Raw genomic sequence first — 19,896 nt, forward strand, 5'->3', positions numbered from 1 at the left:
TAAGAGTTTGGAAGGGTTGGAGGGTAAGGGGAAGAGGTAGGAAGGGTTGGAGAGAGAGGGAAAGAGGTAGGAAGGGTTGGAGGGAGAGGGAAAGAGGTAGGTAGGGTTGGAGAGAGAGGGGAAGAGGTAGGAAGGGTTGGAAGGGAAGGGGAATTGGTAGGAAGGGTTGGAAGGGAAGGGGAATTGGTAGGAAGGGTTGGAAGGTAAGGGGAAGAGGTAGGAAGGGTTGGAAGGTAAGGGGAAGAGGTAGGAAGGGTTGGAGGGTAAGGGGAAGAGGTAGGAAGGGTTGAGGGGTAAGGGGAAGAGGTAGGAAGGGTTTGTCGGGGAAGGGGAAGAGGTAGGAAGGGTTGGAGGGTAAGGGGGAAGAGGTAGGAAGGGTTGGAGGGTAAGGGGAAGAGGTAGGAAGGGTTGGAGGGTAAGGGGAAGAGGTAGGAAGGGTTGGAGGGTAAGGGGAAGAGGTAGGAAGGGTTGGAGGGTAAGGGGACGAGGTAGGAAGGGTTGGAGGGTAAGGGGAAGAGGTAGGAAGGGTTGGAGGGCAAGGGGAAAAGGGGAAGGGTTGGAGGGTAAGGGGAAGAGGAAGAGGTAGGATGGGTTGGAGGAGAAGAGGAAGAGGTAGGAAGGGTTGGACGGTAAGGGGAAGAGGTAGGAAGGGTTGGAGGGTAAGGGGAAGAGGTAGGAAGGGTTGGAGGGTAAGGGTAAGAGGTTGGAAGGGTTGGAGGGTAAGGGGAAAAGGTAGGAAGGGTTGGAGAGAGAGGGAAAGAGGTAGGAAGTGTTGGAGGGAGAGGGAAAGAGGTAGGTAGGGTTGGAGAGAGAGGGGAAGAGGTAGGAAGGGTTGGAGGGGAAGGGGAAGAGGTAGGAAGGGTTGGAAGGTAAGGGGAAGAGGTAGGAAGGGTTGGAGGGTAAGGGGAAGAGGTAGGAAGGGTTGGAGAGAGAGGAAAGAGGTAGGAAGGGTTGGAGGGAGAGGGAAAGAGGTAGGTAGGGTTGGAGAGAGAGGGGAAGAGGTAGGAAGGGTTGGAGGGTTAGGGGAAGAGGTAGGAAGGGTTGGAGGGTAAAGGGTCGAGGTAGGAAGGGTTGGAGGGTAAGGGGAAGAGGTAGGAAGGGTTGGAGGGCAAGGGGAAAAGGGGAAGGGTTGGAGGGTAAGGGGAAGAGGAAGAGGTAGGATGGGTTGGAGGAGAAGAGGAAGAGGTAGGAAGGGTTGGAGGGTAAGGGGAAGAGGTAGGAAGGGTTGGAGGGTAAGGGGAAGAGGTAGGAAGGGTTGGAGGGTAAGGGTAAGAGGTTGGAAGGGTTGGAGGGTAAGGGGAAGAGGTAGGAAGGGTTGGAGGGGAAGGGGAAGAGGTAGGAAGGGTTGGAAGGTAAGGGGAAGCGGTAGGAAGGGTTGGAGGGTAAGGGGAAGAGGTAGGAAGGGTTGGAGAGAGAGGGAAAGAGGTAGGAAGGGTTGGAGGGAGAGGGAAAGAGGTAGGTAGGGTTGGAGAGAGAGGGGAAGAGGTAGGAAGGGTTGGAGGGGAAGGGAAGAGGTAGGAAGGGTTGGAGGGTAAGGGAAGAGGTAGGAAGGGTTGGAGAGAGAGGGAAAGAGGTAGGAAGGGTTGGAGGGAGAGGGAAAGAGGTAGGTAGGGTTGGAGAGAGAGGGGAAGAGGTAGGAAGGGTTGGAGGGAAGGGAAGAGGTAGGAAGGGTTGGAGGGTAAGGGGAAGAGGTAGGAAGGGTTGGAGGGTAAGGGGAAGAGGTAGGAAGGGTTGAGGGGTAAGGGGAAGAGGTAGGAAGGGTTTGTCGGGGAAGGGGAAGAGGTAGGAAGGGTTGGAGGGTAAGGGGAAGAGGTAGGATGGGTTTGTCGGGGAAGGGGAAGAGGTAGGATGGGTTGGAGGGTAAGGGGAAGAGGTAGGAAGGGTTGGAGGGTAAGGGGACGAGGTAGGAAGGGTTGGAGGGTAAGGGGAAGAGGTAGGAAGGGTTGGAGGGTAAGGGGAAGAGGTAGGAAGGGTTTGTCAGGGATGGGGAAGAGGTAGGAAGGGTTGGAGGGTAAGGGGAAGAGGTAGGAAGGGTTGGAGGGTAAGGGGACGAGGTAGGAAGGGTTGGAGGGTAAGGGTAACAGGTTGGAAGGGTTGGAGGGTAAGGGGAAGAGGTAGGAAGGGTTAGAGAGAGGGAAAGAGGTAGGAAGGGTTGGTGGGAGAGGGGAAGAGGTAGGTAGGGTTGAAGAGAGAGGGGAAGAGGTAGGAAGGGTTGGAGGGGAAGGGGAAGAGGTAGAAAGGGTTGTAGGGTAAGGGGAAGAGGTAGGAAGGGTTGGAGGGTAAGGGAATGAGGTAGGAAGGGTTGAAGGGTAAGGGAATGAGGTAGGAAGGGTTGGAGGGTAAGGGAAAGAGGTAGGAAGGGTTGGAGGGAGAGGGGAAGAGGTAGGAAGGGTTGGAGGGTAAGGGGAAGAGGTAGGAAGGGTTGGAGGGTAAGGGGAAGAGGTAGGAAGGGTTGGAGAGAGAGGGGGAGAGGGGAAGGGGAAGAGGTAGGAAGTAAATAAGGACTGTCTGATACAGCAGTTGGATAAGGATGGACTCACAGTTCAATGGTGTAAACAATGATTGTTGATGATTGCAAAGATTCATCAAAATCAATGACATTTTTCCACTATCCATGGTTCTGAATTCTCTGCTATTTCCACACGTAACTAGGTAACCAAAATGTAATTCCTCCATCTGTCAGCTGACAATGATTTAGTTGTTGTTGTTGTCCTCCCAGTTGAAACACTGGAGCTTCCAGCTGTGTGGTGAAGGCCTGACCCCTGGGAGGATGGAGCCTCTGTCTGTAGCCTCCCCTGTGGGATCTCATTCCTCCATCATCCTCCCCTTCAGGAACCCCACTGAACACCCAGCCCTGCTGCACCTCAGACTCACAGGTCAAACACACACACTGGACACACACTGGACACACACTGGACACACACTGGACACACACACTGGACACACACACTGGTGCACCTCAGACTCACAGGTCAAACACACACACTGGACACACACACTGGACACACACACTGGACACACACTGGACACACACTGGACACATACTGGACACACACTGGACACACACACTGGACACACACACTGGACACACACTGGACACACACACTGGACACACACTGGACACACACTGGACACACACTGGACACACACACTGGACACACACTGGACACACACTGGACACACACTGGACACACACACTGGACACACACTGGACACACACTGGACACACACACTGGACACACACTGGACACACACTGGACACACACTGGACACACACTGGACACACACTTGACACACACACACTTGACACACACTGGACACTCACTGGACACACACACACTTGACACACACACACTTGACACACACTGGACACACACTGGACACACACTGGACACACACACTGGACACACACTGGACACACACTGGACACACACTGGACACACAATGGACATGCACACTGGACACACACTGGACACACACTGGACACTCACTGGACACACACTTGACACACACACACTTGACACACACTGGACAGACACACTGGACACACACACTGGACACACACACTGGACACACACACACTGGACACACACTGGACACACACACTGGACACACACACTGGACATACACTGGACACACACTGGACACACACTGGACACACACTGGACACACACACTAGACACACTGGACACACACTGGACACACACACTGGACACACACACTGGACACACACACTGGACACACACTGGACATACACTGGACATGCACCCTGGACATGCACCCTGGACACACACTGGACACACACTGGACACACACTGGACACACACACTGGACACACACACTGGACACACACACTGGACACACACTGGACACACACTGGACACACACACTGGACACACACACTGGACACACACACACTGGACACACACACTGGACACACACTTGACACACACTTGACACACACACTGGACACACACTGGACACACACTGGACACACACTTGACACACACTGGACACACACTTGACACACACTTGACACACACTGGACACACACTGGACACACACTGGACACACACACTGGACACACACACTGGACACACACACTGGACACACACTGGACACACACTGGACACACACTGGACACACACACTGGACACACACTGGACACACACTGGACACACACACTGGACACACACTGGACACACACTGGACACACACTGGACACACACTTGACACACACACACTTGACACACACTGGACACTCACTGGACACACACACACTTGACACACACACACTTGACACACACTGGACACACACTGGACACACACTGGACACACACACTGGACACACACTGGACACACACTGGACATGCACACTGGACACACACTGGACACACACTGGACACTCACTGGACACACACTTGACACACACACACTTGACACTCACTGGACACACACACACTGGACACACACACTGGACACACACACTGGACACACACACTGGACACACACACTTGACACACACTGGACACACACACTGGACACACACACTGGACACACACTGGACACACACTTGACACACACTGGACACACACACTGGACACACACTGGACATACACTGGACATGCACACTGGACACACACTGGACACACACTGGACACACACTGGACACACACTGGACACACACACTGGACACACACACTGGACACACACACTGGACACACACACTGGACACACACTGGACACACACTGGACACACACACTGGACACACACACACTGGACACACACACACTGGACACACACTTGACACACACTGGACACACACACTGGACACACACTGGACACACACTGGACACACACTTGACACACACTGGACACACACTTGACACACACTGGACACACACTGGACACACACACTGGACACACACTGGACACACACTGGACATACACTGGACATACACTGGACATGCACACTGGACACACACTGGACACACACTGGACACACACTGGACACACACACTGGACACACACTGGACACACACACTGGACACACACACTGGACACACACACTGGACACACACTTGACACACACTGGACACACACACTGGACACACACACTGGACACACACTTGACACACACTGGACACACACTGGACACACACTGGACATACACTGGACACACACTGGACACACACTGGACACACACTGGACATACAGTGGACATACACACTGGACACACAGTGGACATACACACTGGACACACACACTGGACACACACACTGGACACACACACTGGACACACACACACTGGACACACACACTGGACACACACACTGGACACACACTGGACACACACACTGGACACACACTTGACACACACTGGACACACACACTGGACACACACACTGGACACACACTTGACACACACACTGGACACACACTTGACACACACTGGACACACACACTGGACACACACACTGGACACACACTTGACACACACTGGACACACACTGGACACACACACTGGACACACACTGGACATACACTGGACATGCACACTGGACACACACTGGACACACACTGGACACACACTGGACATACAGTGGACATACACACTGGACACACAGTGGACATACACACTGGACACACACACTGGACACACACACTGGACACACACACTGGACACACACACACACTGGACACACACTGGATACACGGGACACACACACTGGACACACTCACTGGACATACACTGGACATACACTGGACACACACTGGACACACTGGACACACACACACTGGACACACACACTGGACACACACTGGACACACACACTGGACACACACACACTGGACACACACTGGACATACACTGGACACACACTGGACACACACACTGGACACACACTGGACACACACACTGGACACACACTGGACACACACTGGACACACACACTGGACACACTCACTGGACACACACTGGACACACACACTGGACACACTGGACACACACACTGGACACACTGGACACACACACTGGACACACTCACTGGACACACACTGGACACACACTGGACACACTGGACACACACACTGGACACACACACTGGACACACACACTGGACATACACTGGACACACACACACTGGACACACACACACTGGACACACACACACTGGACACACACACACTGGACACACACTGGACACACACTGGACACACACACTGGACACACACACTGGACACACACACTGGACACACACACTGGACACACACACACTGGACACACACACACTGGACACACACACTGGACACACACACACTGGACACACACTGGACACACACACTGGACACACACACTGGACACACACACTGGACATACACTGGACACACACTGGACACACACTGGACACACACACTAGACACACTGGACACACACTGGACACACACACTGGACACACACACTGGACATACACTGGACACACACACTGGACACACACTGGACACACACTGGACACACACTGGACATACACTGGACACACACACTGGACACACACACTGGACACACACACTGGACACACACACACTGGACACACACACTGGACACACTGGACACACACACTGGACACACTGGACACACACTGGACACACTGGACATACACTGGACACACTAGACATACACTGGACACACTGGACACACACTGGACAGACACACTGCACACACTGGACACACACTGGACACACACACTGGACACACACACTGGACACACACACTGGACACACACACACTGGACACACACACACTGGACACACACACTGGACACACACACACTGGACACACACACTGGACACACACACACTGGACACACACACACTGGACACACACTGGACACACACACTGGACACACACACTGGACATACACTGGACACACACTGGACACACACTGGACACACACTGGACACACACACTAGACACACTGGACACACACTGGACACACACACTGGACACACACACTGGACATACACTGGACACACACACTGGACACACACTGGACACACACTGGACATACACTGGACACACACACTGGACACACACACTGGACACACACACTGGACACACACACACTGGACACACACACTGGACACACTGGACACACACACTGGACACACTGGACACACACTGGACACACTGGACATACACTGGACACACTAGACATACACTGGACACACTGGACACACACTGGACAGACACACTGGACACACTGGACACACACACTGGACACACACTGGACACACACACTGGACACACACTGGACACACACTGGACACACTCACTGGACACACACTGGACACACTCACTGGACACACACTGGACACACACTGGACACTCACTGGACACACACTGGACACACACTGGACACTCACTGGACACACTCACTGGACACACACACTGACACTCACTGGACACACACTGACACACTCACTGACACACACATTGGACACACACGGACACACACACACACACACATATACAGTATGCATGTACAGACATAGTCCTACCCCAGACACACAGGGAAACAGTCCTAGTAGAGACATGATGGTAGTAATGGTTCATTCTCCTATCAGACGAGGAGCCCGGTCAGAAGAGATCAAGCCAGTCCTTCATCTGTGACAGGAAAGTGTTCTGCATCCCCCTCAAACAGACACAAGGTCAGTTCTTACACATCTCTCTGTCAAGCCTTACTTTAAAGGCATAGTTCCTCTGTTCTCCGCTTTGTCAGCCTACATGTTAGATACACTAGTAAAGCTTGTCCCTCTCGTCCTCCATGTTGGCTCCAGGTGTGCGTGTGTCTGCGGGGGCCAGTGTGGACATTCCTGTGGTGTTTGCCCCTGACTCCATGCAACTGCACCAGGCCTGGCTCCTGGTTCAGCTAGAGCCCCTCTTCAACCTCCCCCGCCTGGACTCACCACTCACCACGGTCCAGAGGGACAAGTCAGTACAGTGTGTGTGTGTGTGTGTGTGCGTGTGCACATGCGTGTGTGTGTGTGTGCACGTGTGTGTGTGTGTGTGTGTGCGTGTGCACATGCGTGTGTGTGTGTGCGTGTGCACATGCGTGTGTGTGTGTGTGTGTGTGTGTGTACACATGCGTGTGTGTGTAACAGGTGTTTCTCTGTGTACAGGTGTGTGGAGGTAGAGAAGGACCGGGTGCGTTTGGTCTGCTGGGTCTACCCCATCCATGGCATCCCAGAGGCCCCTCCTGAACCCTCTCATCCAGCGGTGATAGAATGTGAGGCTCGCGGTCGAGTGGAGGAGAGAGTGGAGGTGCTGTTGACGGGATGTGTTCCTGGCTCCTCCGTCAGCAACACAGACACAACTCTCATCAGGGTCCCCTCCTCCATCAGCAACACAGACACAACTCTCATCAGGGCCCCCTCCTCCGTCAGCAACACAGACACACCTCTCATCAGGGCCCCCTCCTCCATCAGCAACACAGACACACCTCTCATCAGGGCCCCCTCCTCCATCAGTAACACAGACACAACTCTCATCAGGGCCCCCTCCTCCGTCAGCAACACAGACACACCTCTCATCAGGGCCCCCTCCTCCATCAGCAACACAGACACAACTCTCATCAGCGCCCCCTCCTCAGGTGAGATCACATCAACTTCACTGGAAGTTAGGTTTGAAGTGAGTGTGTGTTGCACGTCATTGTGTGTGTTGTCGTGTGTGGGCCTGTACCCTGAGAGTGTGTGGGCCTGTACCCTGAGAGTGTGTGGGCCTGTACCCTGAGAGTGTGTGGGCCTGTACCCTGAGAGTGTGTGGGCCTGTACCCTGAGAGTGTGTGGGCCTGTACCCTGAGAGTGTGTGGGCCTGTACCCTGAGAGTGTGTGGGCCTGTACCCTGAGAGTGTGTGGGCGTGTACCCTGAGAGTGTGTGGGCCTGTACCCTGAGAGTGTGTGGGCCTGTACCCCGAGAGTGTGTGGGCCTGTACCCTGAGAGTGTGGGCCTGTACCCCCCGAGAGTGTGTGGGCCTGTACCCCGAGAGTGTGTGGGCCTGTACCCCGAGAGTGTGTGGGCCTGTACCCCGAGAGTGTGTGGGCCTGTACCCTGAGAGTGTGTGGGCCTGTACCCCGAGAGTGTGTGGGCCTGTACCCCGAGAGTGTGTGGGCCTGTACCCTGAGAGTGTGTGGGCCTGTACCCTGAGAGTGTGTGTTGTCATGTGTGGGCCTGTACCCTGAGAGTGTGTGTTGTCATGTGTGGGCCTGTACCCTGAGAGTGTGTGGGCCTGTACCCCGAGAGTGTGTGGGCCTGTATCCTGAGAGTGTGTGTTGTCGTAGTGTGGGCCTGTACCCTGAGAGTGTGTGGGCCTGTACCCTGAGAGTGTGTGGGCCTGTACCCTGAGAGTGTGTGGGCCTGTACCCTGAGAGTGTGTGGGCCTGTACCCCGAGAGTGTGTGGGCCTGTACCCTGACAGTGTGTGGGCCTGTATCCCGAGAGTGTGTGTTGTCGTGTGTGGGCCTGTACCCTGAGAGTGTGTGGGCCTGTACCCTGAGAGTGTGTGGGCCTGTACGCTGAGAGTGTGTGATGTGATTATGTAGCTAATTGTAATGCATAATTTCTGTCTCAACAGAGCGTATCCAAGGTAACTTAGTCAGCTGACAATATTCACAGTGTTTGTTAGCATAAAATGCTAACTCTGGTTAAGTGAAGTCCACTTGTTCATAATCGTCACAATAATCTCCTGACAACACATCATCATCATCCTCCTTGTAGGATGTGTCTAATCTCCTGACAACACACACACGTCTTCATCCTCCTTGTAGGATGTGTCTAATCTCCTGACACATCATCATCATCCTCCTTGTAGGATGTGTCTAATCTCCTGACATCATCTCATCATCCTCCTTGTAGGATGTGTCTAATCTCATGACAACACATCATCATCCTCCTTGTAGGATGTGTCTAATCTCCTGACATCACATCATCCTCCTTGTAGGATGTGTCTAATCTCATGACAACACATCATCATCCTCCTTGTAGGATGTGTCTAATCTCCTGACATCACATCATCCTCCTTGTAGGATGTGTCTAATCTCCTCACAACACATCATCATCCTCCTTGTAGGATGTGTCTAATCTCCTGACAACACATCATCATCCTCCTTGTAGGATGTGTCTAATCTCCTGACATCACATCATCCTCCTTGTAGGATGAGTCTAATCTCCTGACATCATCATCATCATCCTCCTTGTAGGATGTGTCTAATCTCCTGACAACACATCATCATCCTCCTTGTAGGATGTGTCTAATCTCCTGACAACACATCATCATCCTCCTTGTAGGATGTGTCTAATCTCCTGACATCACATCATCCTCCTTGTAGGATGAGTCTAATCTCCTGACATCATCATCATCATCCTCCTTGTAGGATGAGTCTAATCTCCTGACATCATCATCATCATCCTCCTTGTAGGATGTGTCTAATCTCCTGACATCACATCATCCTCCTTGTAGGATGTGTCTAATCTCCTGACAACACATCATCATCCTCCTTGTAGGATGAGTCTAATCTCCTGACAACACATCATCATCCTCCTTGTAGGATGTGTCTAATCTCCTCACAACACGTCTTCATCCTCCTTGTAGGATGTGTCTAATCTCCTGACAACACACACCAAATTGCTGTTTTGACACAGTCAGAGTGGTTAGTGAGTGTGTGTGTCAAAACAAATACAAGTGTATTTGTCACGTGCTTGGTAAACAACAGGTGTAGACTAACAATGATATCATTAAGCAATAAGGCCCGAGGGGGTGTGGTATGTGGCCAATAGACTACAGCTAAGGGCTGTTCTTAGGCACAACGCAACGCAGAGTGCCTGGATACAGCTCTTAACCGTGGTATATTGGCCACATACCACAAACCCCCGGGGTGCCTTATTGATATTATAAACTGGTTACCAACGCAATTAGAGCAGTAAAAATACATGTTTTATCATATCTGTGGTAAACTGTCTGATATACCACGGCTGTCAGCCAATCAGCATTCAGGGCTCGAACCACCCAGTTTATGATACCCATTACTGAGTCAATGATAACTTGGCTGTATTCACAGAGTACCAGTACTGAGTCAATGATAACTTGGCTGTATACACAGAGTACCAGTACTGAGTCAATGATAACTTGGCTGTATACACAGAGTACCAGTACTGAGTCAATGATAACTTGGCTGTATACACAGAGTACCAGTACTGAGTCAATGATAACTTGGCTATATACACAGAGTACCAGTACTGAGTCAATGATAACTTGGCTGTATACACAGAGTACCAGAACTGAGTCAGTGTGTGTGTGTCCATCCATGTGTTAGCAGCAGGCTTCAGGCTGGCTCCAGAAGACTTCCTATGTGAGGTGTGTTATAACAGTGATGCTGAGCGGTCCCAGCTGGAGGGCTGTGTAACCCTGTCTCTACTGAACTGTCACAGAGACCCCGACTCTGGCATCGTCTCTCTCACCATCAACCTCATCTTCACGCCTTACAAACCTCTCAGGTGACGGACATACATCACATAGACACACACACACACACAAACGTGCGCATATTACACACACACACAAACACACACATATCACACACACAAACACACGCATATCACACACACACACAAACGCATGCATATCACACACACACACACTGGCTCTCAGCTCTGCACCTTCTAATCCAGGTAGCAGACTAACATCTGATAAAGTGCATTACTTAAATAATACATAAATAATACATAAATAATTACTCTTCAGAGACTGTATCTATTTGTGTTCCCCTCTCCCTCTCCTCCTCTATCTTCCTCCTCCCCCTCTCCCCTCCACTCCCCTATCCTCTTCCCCTCACCCTGTCCCCTCCTCTACCCTCCTCTCTCCTCCCCCTCTCCCCTCCACTCCCCTATCCTCTTCCCCTCACCCTGTCCCCTCCTCTACCCTCCTCTCTCCTCCCCCTCTCCCCTCCACTCCCCTATCCTCTTCCCCTCACCCTGTCCCCTCCTCTACCCTCCTCTCTCCTCCCCCTCTCCCCCTCCACTCCCCTATCCTCTTCCCCTCACCCTGTCCCCTCCTCTACCCTCCTCCCTCTCCTCCTCCTCTCTCCACTCCCCCTCCCCTCCTCTTCTCCCCTCCTCTCTTCTCCCCCCTCCTCCTCTCTTCTCCCATCCCATCCCCTCCTCCCCTCCTCTCTTCTCCCCTCCTCTCTCCTCCCCCTCTCTTCTCCACTCCTCTCCCCTCCCCTCCTCTCTTCTCCCTCCCCTCCTCTTCCCTCCCCCTCCCCTCCCCTCCTCTCTTCTCCCCTCCTCTCCTCTCCTATCTTCTCCCCTCTCCTCCTCTCTACTCCCCTCCTCTCCTCTCTTCTCCCCTCTCCTCCTCTCGTCTCCCCTCCTCTCTTCTCCCATCCCCTCATCCACTCCTCTCTTCTTCCCCTCCCCCTCCTCTTCCCTCCTCTCCTCTCTTCTCCCCTCCTCTCCTCTCTTTCCCCCTCTCCTCCTCTCTTTCTCCCCTCCCCTCCCCTCCTCTCTTCTCCCATCCCCTCCTCCCCTCCTCTCTTCTCCCATTCCCTCCTCCCCACCTCTCCTCCTCTCCCTAGGTGTTCAGCTGTGCTGGCGGTTCAGTGTTTGACAGGTGGGCTCTGGAAGTTTCCCATCAGCCTCATCTCCACCGAGCCGCAGGTTGATGACGTCATCACCATTAACGCTGCAGGGCTGCACAAGACCTCTGCTGTGGGCTTCAGACTGACCAGCCAGACCAGGTCAAGCTGTGTGTGTGTGTGTGTGTGTGTGTGTGGGGGGGTGGGGGGTGTCTATGTGTGTGTGTTTCTCTGACACTTACCCTGTCTATGTGTTTGTTCCTGCATGTCTATGTGGCAGGTACCCAGAGCCGTTCACAGCAGGGTTCCTGCCAGGTGGAGGCAGTGAATTCCAGGTGTGTCCCTCCTCAGGTGAGCTCCTCCCAGTGGGGTCAGCCGGTACCCTCCTCACAGTCTCCTTCACCCCCTCCATGTACAGCAAGAGACACCACGCTACGCTGCTGGTCCAGGTATGTCTGGCTAGTAACACACTACACTCGTAGCTAAAAAAGGTGCTATCTAGAAGCTAAAAGGGCTCTTCGACTGTTCCCATAGGAGAACCCATTGAAGAACCCTTTTAGGTTCCATGTAGAAATAGGATTCTTTCTACATAGGGTTCTTTCTACACAGAATCCAAAAGGGTTCTACCTGGAATCAAAAATGGTTCTACCTGGAACCAAAAAGGGTTCTCCTATGGGGAAAGCCGAAGAACCCTTTTGGAACTCTTTTTTTCTGAGAGTGTAGTGTAAGGATCGGGGCAACAGATATAGACACACACACCTCATTGGCTGACAGCTGCTTGTCCCTCCCCCAGACAGCAGACACACAGCTCACTGATTGACAGCTGCTTGTCCCTCCCCCAGACAGCAGACACACACACCTCACTGGCTGACAGCTGCTTGTCCCTCCCCCAGACAGCAGACACACACACCTCACTGGCTGACAGCTGCTTGTCCCTCCCCCAGACAGCAGACACACACACCTCACTGGCTGACAGCTGCTTGTCCCTACCCCAGACAGCAGACACACACACCTCACTGGCTGACAGCTGCTTGTCCCTCCTCCAGACAGCAGACATGCAGTGGACGTACGAGGTGAAAGGAACCACGCCTGCTTACACCCCACCCCACTCTGCCTCCTCCAATGGGAACACCTCTTCCAGGGAACTCCCTCCCTCTGATGTCCGCCAGAGGAACTTTGTGTCCCGGAACCTTCATCTCCCAGCCACGGCTAACTCCTCCCCCATCAAACACAGAGCCTCCGCCTCGCAGATCAGATAGAGAGATCATTCTCACACTACACCCCCACCCCATTCCTGTGTCATTGAGATGATCATACAGGAGGTTTGAATAATTAAAGTGCCTGTACTTCACCTCATTGTCATAATTAGATTTCTGTTGACCTCTGACCATATGGACATTCTTTATGCACTTGGCATGACTTTGGAGACGTTCTCAGTCTGTTCTCAAATGAGATGTGTGTGTTCATATGCATGTGGGGGTCAACTCCCTCTTGTCATCCAGGCCAGTGAACCAGGGGTCTTTCTCTCACCCTGAATTCCAAGACGGATGATCTCCCCTCTGATTACTTAGCCTGTCATTTAGTCTTAACTGGATGAAACAGACTCTGGTTTAGAGGCAGAGAGAGAGAGAGAGAAAGACATTATCTCATTTATTTAGGCAGCATTAATATTCACTTGTATTGATCATATCAGAGCGAAGGTTTGGATTAGGGAACAGATTGATCCTGGATCGAGATTAGAAGGAAAACAGCTAAGTCCTTCTCTGAATAATAGACTTCACCAGGACACAATATGGAGTCACATTGACATCCCTTGAAACTCCCCATCCCGGATCCGGGATCGTGAATAAAGCCTCAGGCTCATTAGCATAACGCAACGTTAACGATTTCTGAAAATCGCAAATAAAATGAAAATAATGCGCCTGCTCTCAAGCTTAGCCTTTTCTTAACAACACTGTCATCTCAGATTTTCAAAATATGCTTTTGAACCATAGCAATTCACTAATTTGTGTAAGAGTATGCTAAGCTAGCTTAGCATTTTGAGTAGCATTTCGCACGCAACATTTTCACAAAAACCAGATAACCAAATAAATAAAATCATTTACCTTTGAAGAGCTTTGGATGTTTTCAATGAGGAGACTCGTAGTTAAATAGCAAATGACCAGTTTTTCCTGAAAGCATCTTTGTGTAGGAGAAATCGCTCCGTTTTGTACATCACATTTGGCTACCGAAACGAACCGAAAATTCAGTCACCAACAACGGCAAACTTTTTCCGAATTAACTCCATAATATCGACCGAAACATGGCAAACGTTGTTTGGAATCAATCCTCAAGGTGTTTTTTCACATATCTCTTCATTGATATGCCGTTCGTGGAAGCTTGCTTTCGTCTCAGAATCCCATGGAAAAATACTTGCAGCTGAGTTTTGCGCACCAATTTCGGCGCAGGACACCGGGCGGACACCTGGTAAATGTGGTCTCTTATGGTCAATCTTCCAATGATATGCCTACAAATACGTCACAATGCTGCAGACACCTTGGGGAAACGACAGAAAGGGCAGACTCATTCCTCTCGCATTCACAGCCATATAAGGAGACAATGGAAAACGGAGCCTCAAAAATCCTGCTCATTTCCTGGATCCCGTCTCATCTTGGTTTTGCCTGTAGCTCACGTTCTAGGGCACGCACAGAGAATATCTTTGCAGTTCTGGACACGTCAGAGTGTTTTCTTTCCAAAGCTACCAATTATATGCATAGTCGAGCATCTTTTTCTGACAAAATATTGCGCTTAAAACGGGCACGTCTTTTTATCCAAAAATGATATAGCGCCCCTAGAGTTTCAAGAGGTTAACACAAAACACTGTTTATGATTGCTGATTGTAGGCTACTATATTTGTCTGTTGTAAAGTCAAAAGTGATGAACATCTGGAGATTCTGGACCCGAGACTGTCTCTGTCCATTATCACATGGTTCTGAACTCTACCTGAGACTGTCTCTGTCCATTATCACATTGTACTGAACTCTACCTGAGACTGTCTCTGTCCATTATCTTGTGGTACTGAACTCTACCTGAGACTGTCTCTGTCCATTATCACGTGGTACTGAACTCTACCTGAGACTGTCTCTGTCCATTATCTTGTGGTATTGAACTCTACCTGAGACTGTCTCTGTCCATTATCTTGTGGTATTGAACTCTACCTGAGACTATCTCTGTCCATTATCACGTGGTACTGAACTCCACCTGAGCAGAGAAGGGCCTGCTGTTGAGATCACAAGAGCAAAGTGGATGGTACCAGTGTATGGCTCTAGCTGACAGCTAGACCGGATTCAGTTACAGACCTAGTTCAGCCTGCACTAAACCAGCAGGCTGAACAAGGTTAGAGGGAGCTCAGAGTTCCAAGTGTGTATATCACCTGTGAGAGCGATCAGCCAATCACGGCTGGGCACACGCTCCCAACGAAGCAACTGTCTCGCTCTTTGATGTGAAATCTAATTAATGCTGCAAAGCCCCTCTCCTCGCAGTGAGTATCCCCTGCCGTGAATGGAGAGAGAGAGAGAGAGAGAGAGAAAGCTCAACTTTAGAGATTTCATCCTTCTCAGTTGAGCTCTCTTCTGTCTCTCTGTCTCCATGCACTGATGACTTCTGAAACCTCTTCTCTCTTCATCATCATGGGTCGACTCTAACAACCTGATTTCAATCCTTTAGATAGTCACGAAACCAACAACAGGCATCCAATCCCAGTCCTATTGACGATAGCTTACCCAAAAGTATCGCATGGTTTACAGTGTCAAAATTATAGGAGAAGACTCAGAGCTATTATCTTGGCAAAGGGAGGTTACACAAAGTATTGAATGATGGGGTGCCAATAATTCTGGCACACATATTTTATAAAAATATTTGTTCTATAATAAGATTGATTATTTTACAATAATGAAAGTTTAGATGAATATTTTTAATATTTTTCTCACAGCCCGTTTTGCTCATATGTACCAAGGGTGTCAATATTAGTGGAGGGAACTGTAGGGAAAGATGGCCTACCCTTTTATGGTTGTTTGATCAATAGGACTGTAAAGTTCCCAAATGTAAGAGGACTCAGAAATACATCCAGGTGTATATTGTGGCTTTTGCTGAATGCGTTCTAATGATCTAAAGTTGCGCTTTGATGGCAGGCCCTACTGCCTGTAAACACACAGTCCAGTTCATAGTGAATGATGACAGGCCCTACTGCCTGTAAACACACAGTCCAGTTCATAGTGAATGATGACAGGCCCTACTGCCTGTAAACACACAGTCCAGTTCATAGTGAATGATGACAGGCCCTACTGCCTGTAAACACACAGTCCAGTTCATAGTGAATGATGACAGGCCCTACTGCCTGTAAACACACAGTCCAGTTCATAGTGAATGATGACAGGCCCTACTGCCTGTAAACACACAGTCCAGTTCATAGTGAATGATGACAGGCCTTACTGCCTGTAAACACACAGTCCAGTTCAAAGTGTATGATAGCAGGGCCAACTGCCTGTAAACACACAGTCCAGTTCAAAGTGAATGATGACAGGGCCTACTGCCTGTAAACACACAGTCCAGTTCAAAGTGAATGATAGCAGGGCCAACTGCCTGTAAACACACAGTCCAGTTCATAGTGAATGATGACAGGCCTTACTGCCTGTAAACGCACAGTCCAGTTCATAGTGAATGATGGCAGGCCCTACTGCCTGTAAACACACAGTCCAGTTTAAAGTGAATGATGGCAGGCCTTACTGCCTGTAAACACACAGTCCAGTTCAAAGTGAATGATGACAGGCCCTACTGCCTGTAAACACACAGTCCAGTTCATAGTGAATGATGGCAGGTCCTACTGCCTGTAAACACACAGTCCAGTTCATAGTGAATGATGACAGGTCCTACTGCCTGTAAACACACAGTCCAGTTCATAGTGAATGATGGCAGGCCCTACTGCCTGTAAACATACAGTCCAGTTCATAGTGAATGATGACAGGCCTTAATGCCTGTAAACACATAGTCCAGTTCATAGTGAATGATGGCAGGTCCTACTGCCTGTAAACATACAGTCCAGTTCATAGTTAATGATGGCAGGTCCTACTGCCTGTAAACACACAGTCCAGTTCATAGTGAATGATGGCAGGTCCTACTGCCTGTAAACATACAGTCCAGTTCATAGTGAATGATGACAGGTCCTACTGCCTGTAAACACTGGTAAGGGAATTTATATGCTTAAAGGTAATGACTAAACAAATTCCACCCTGAAACGTAATTATGACATGATGTAACAGATATAATGAATAATTAGGGGAATGTAACTACTAGATTATGTAATGTGCATAATGAATTAGAATGGTAAACTTCAGTGTGACTAAAGGAGAGACCGAGAACCATTGAACTATGCATGACCTGACCTGGCTAGAACTCTGAGAAACGTATGATGGGACAGGGAGTCCTTTCAAGGTTCCTCTAATCTCGGGGGAACGGAGCTGGCGCACCGGTCAGTGTAGACTGGTCCTGGACAAGACAGATGCTTTTTATTTGGTTTTATTGTCTGTTCATTGTCCCACCGTCTTCCCTCTATATTGCTATAGAATATCCACAGATGCCTTAGTGTCAGTTCCCAAACCTTCTAAGAATTTCTGAAAATGTGAAAATGACCATATCTAAGTGGTCGCTCATCAGAAAATGTCAAAACAAAAGTGTAATATTCTTCCTGGGGGTGGGTGTTTATGAACATATTTTAATAATATTCTAAAATGCTGTCAGTTCCACTTTAAGGTTAGGGTTAGGGGTTAAGGTTAGGGTTAGGAGTTAAGGTTAGGGTTAGGGGTTAAGGTTAGGGTTAGGGTTAGGGTTAGGTGATAAGGTTAGGGTTAGGGGTTAAGGTTAGGGTTAGGGGATAAGGTAAGGGTTAGGGTTAGGTGATAAGGTTAGGGTTAGGTTAAGGTTAATGTTAGGAGTTAAGGTTAGGGGTTAAGGTTAGGGTTAGGGGTTAAGGTTAGGGTTAGGGGTTAAGGTTAGGGGTTAAGGTTAGGGTTAGGGTTAAGGTTAGGGTTAAGGTTAGGGTTAGGGTTATGGTTTTGGGTTAAGGTTTCGTTGTTCGGTTTAGGGTTAATCCCCAAAAACGTGGATGTTTGTTGCTTGTGTGTGTCTGTGTGCGTGTACTGAATCAGCACCATGGACAGCGAAGGAATCTGACTTCTGGGTTTCAGCACTAGATAGTGGACAGCAATAGTCTCCAGTGCAGTCACTCCCCACTGAGAGGATCCCTGAAGATACTGTAACCTACATGAAAAGACGAAACCAGAGAAAGTATGCATTCAGCCCTATATCAATGTTATATAGATGTTATATAGATGTTATATAGATGTTATATAGATGGTATATAGATGTTATATAGATGTTATATAGATGTTATATAGATATTAAATAGATGTTATATAGATTTTATATAGATATTATATAGATGTTATGTAGATATTACATAGATGTTATATAGATGTTATATAAATATATAGATTTTATGTAGATATTATATAGATGTTATGTAGATATTACATAGATATTATATAGATGTTATATAGATATTATATAGATGTTATATAGATGTTATATAGATGTTATATAGATGTTATATAGATGTTATATAGATGTTATATAGATTTTATATAGATGTTATATAGATGTTATGTAGATATTACATAGATGTTATGTAGATATTAAATAGATGTTATATAGATGTTATATAGATATTATATAGATATTATATAGATGTTATGTAGATATTACATAGATGTTATATAGATATTATATAGATGTTATATACATGTTATATAGATGTTATATAGATGTTATATAGATGTTATATAGATGTTATATAGATGTTATAAAGATGTTATAAAGATATTATATAGATGTTATATAGATGTTATATAGATATTATATAGATGTTATATAGATGTTATATAGATGTTATATAGATGTTATATAGATGTTATATAGATGTTATATAGATATATAGATTTTATGTAGATATTATATAGATGTTATGTAGATATTACATAGATATTATATAGATGTTATATAGATATTATATAGATGTTATATAGATGTTATATAGATGTTATATACATATTATATACATGTTATATAGATGTTATATAGATGTTATATAGATGTTATATAGATATTATATAGATATTATGTAGATATTACGTAGATATTATATAGATGTTATATAGATGTTATATAGATGTT

At 48.7% G+C, this 19,896-nt stretch overlaps 1 protein-coding gene across 1 annotated transcript; it reads left to right on the plus strand.

Annotated features, from left to right (window-relative positions):
- The first annotated feature begins 2,753 nt into the window (after positions 1 to 2,753).
- On the plus strand, positions 2,754 to 14,703 carry LOC135533109 (cilia- and flagella-associated protein 47-like). The gene is made up of 8 exons (XM_064960519.1): positions 2,754 to 2,876; positions 7,628 to 7,711; positions 7,841 to 7,994; positions 8,183 to 8,652; positions 11,374 to 11,551; positions 12,631 to 12,792; positions 12,911 to 13,079; positions 13,677 to 14,703. The coding sequence occupies exons 1-8, from the start codon at positions 2,771 to 2,773 to the stop codon at positions 13,887 to 13,889; spliced, it is 1,536 nt and encodes a 511-aa protein (XP_064816591.1). The 5' UTR covers positions 2,754 to 2,770; the 3' UTR covers positions 13,890 to 14,703.
- Positions 14,704 to 19,896: the final 5,193 nt, after the last annotated feature.

The sequence above is a fragment of the Oncorhynchus masou genome, unplaced genomic scaffold, assembly GCF_036934945.1.
Source record: "Oncorhynchus masou masou isolate Uvic2021 unplaced genomic scaffold, UVic_Omas_1.1 unplaced_scaffold_2221, whole genome shotgun sequence".
Classification (NCBI taxonomy): Eukaryota; Metazoa; Chordata; class Actinopteri; order Salmoniformes; family Salmonidae; genus Oncorhynchus; species Oncorhynchus masou.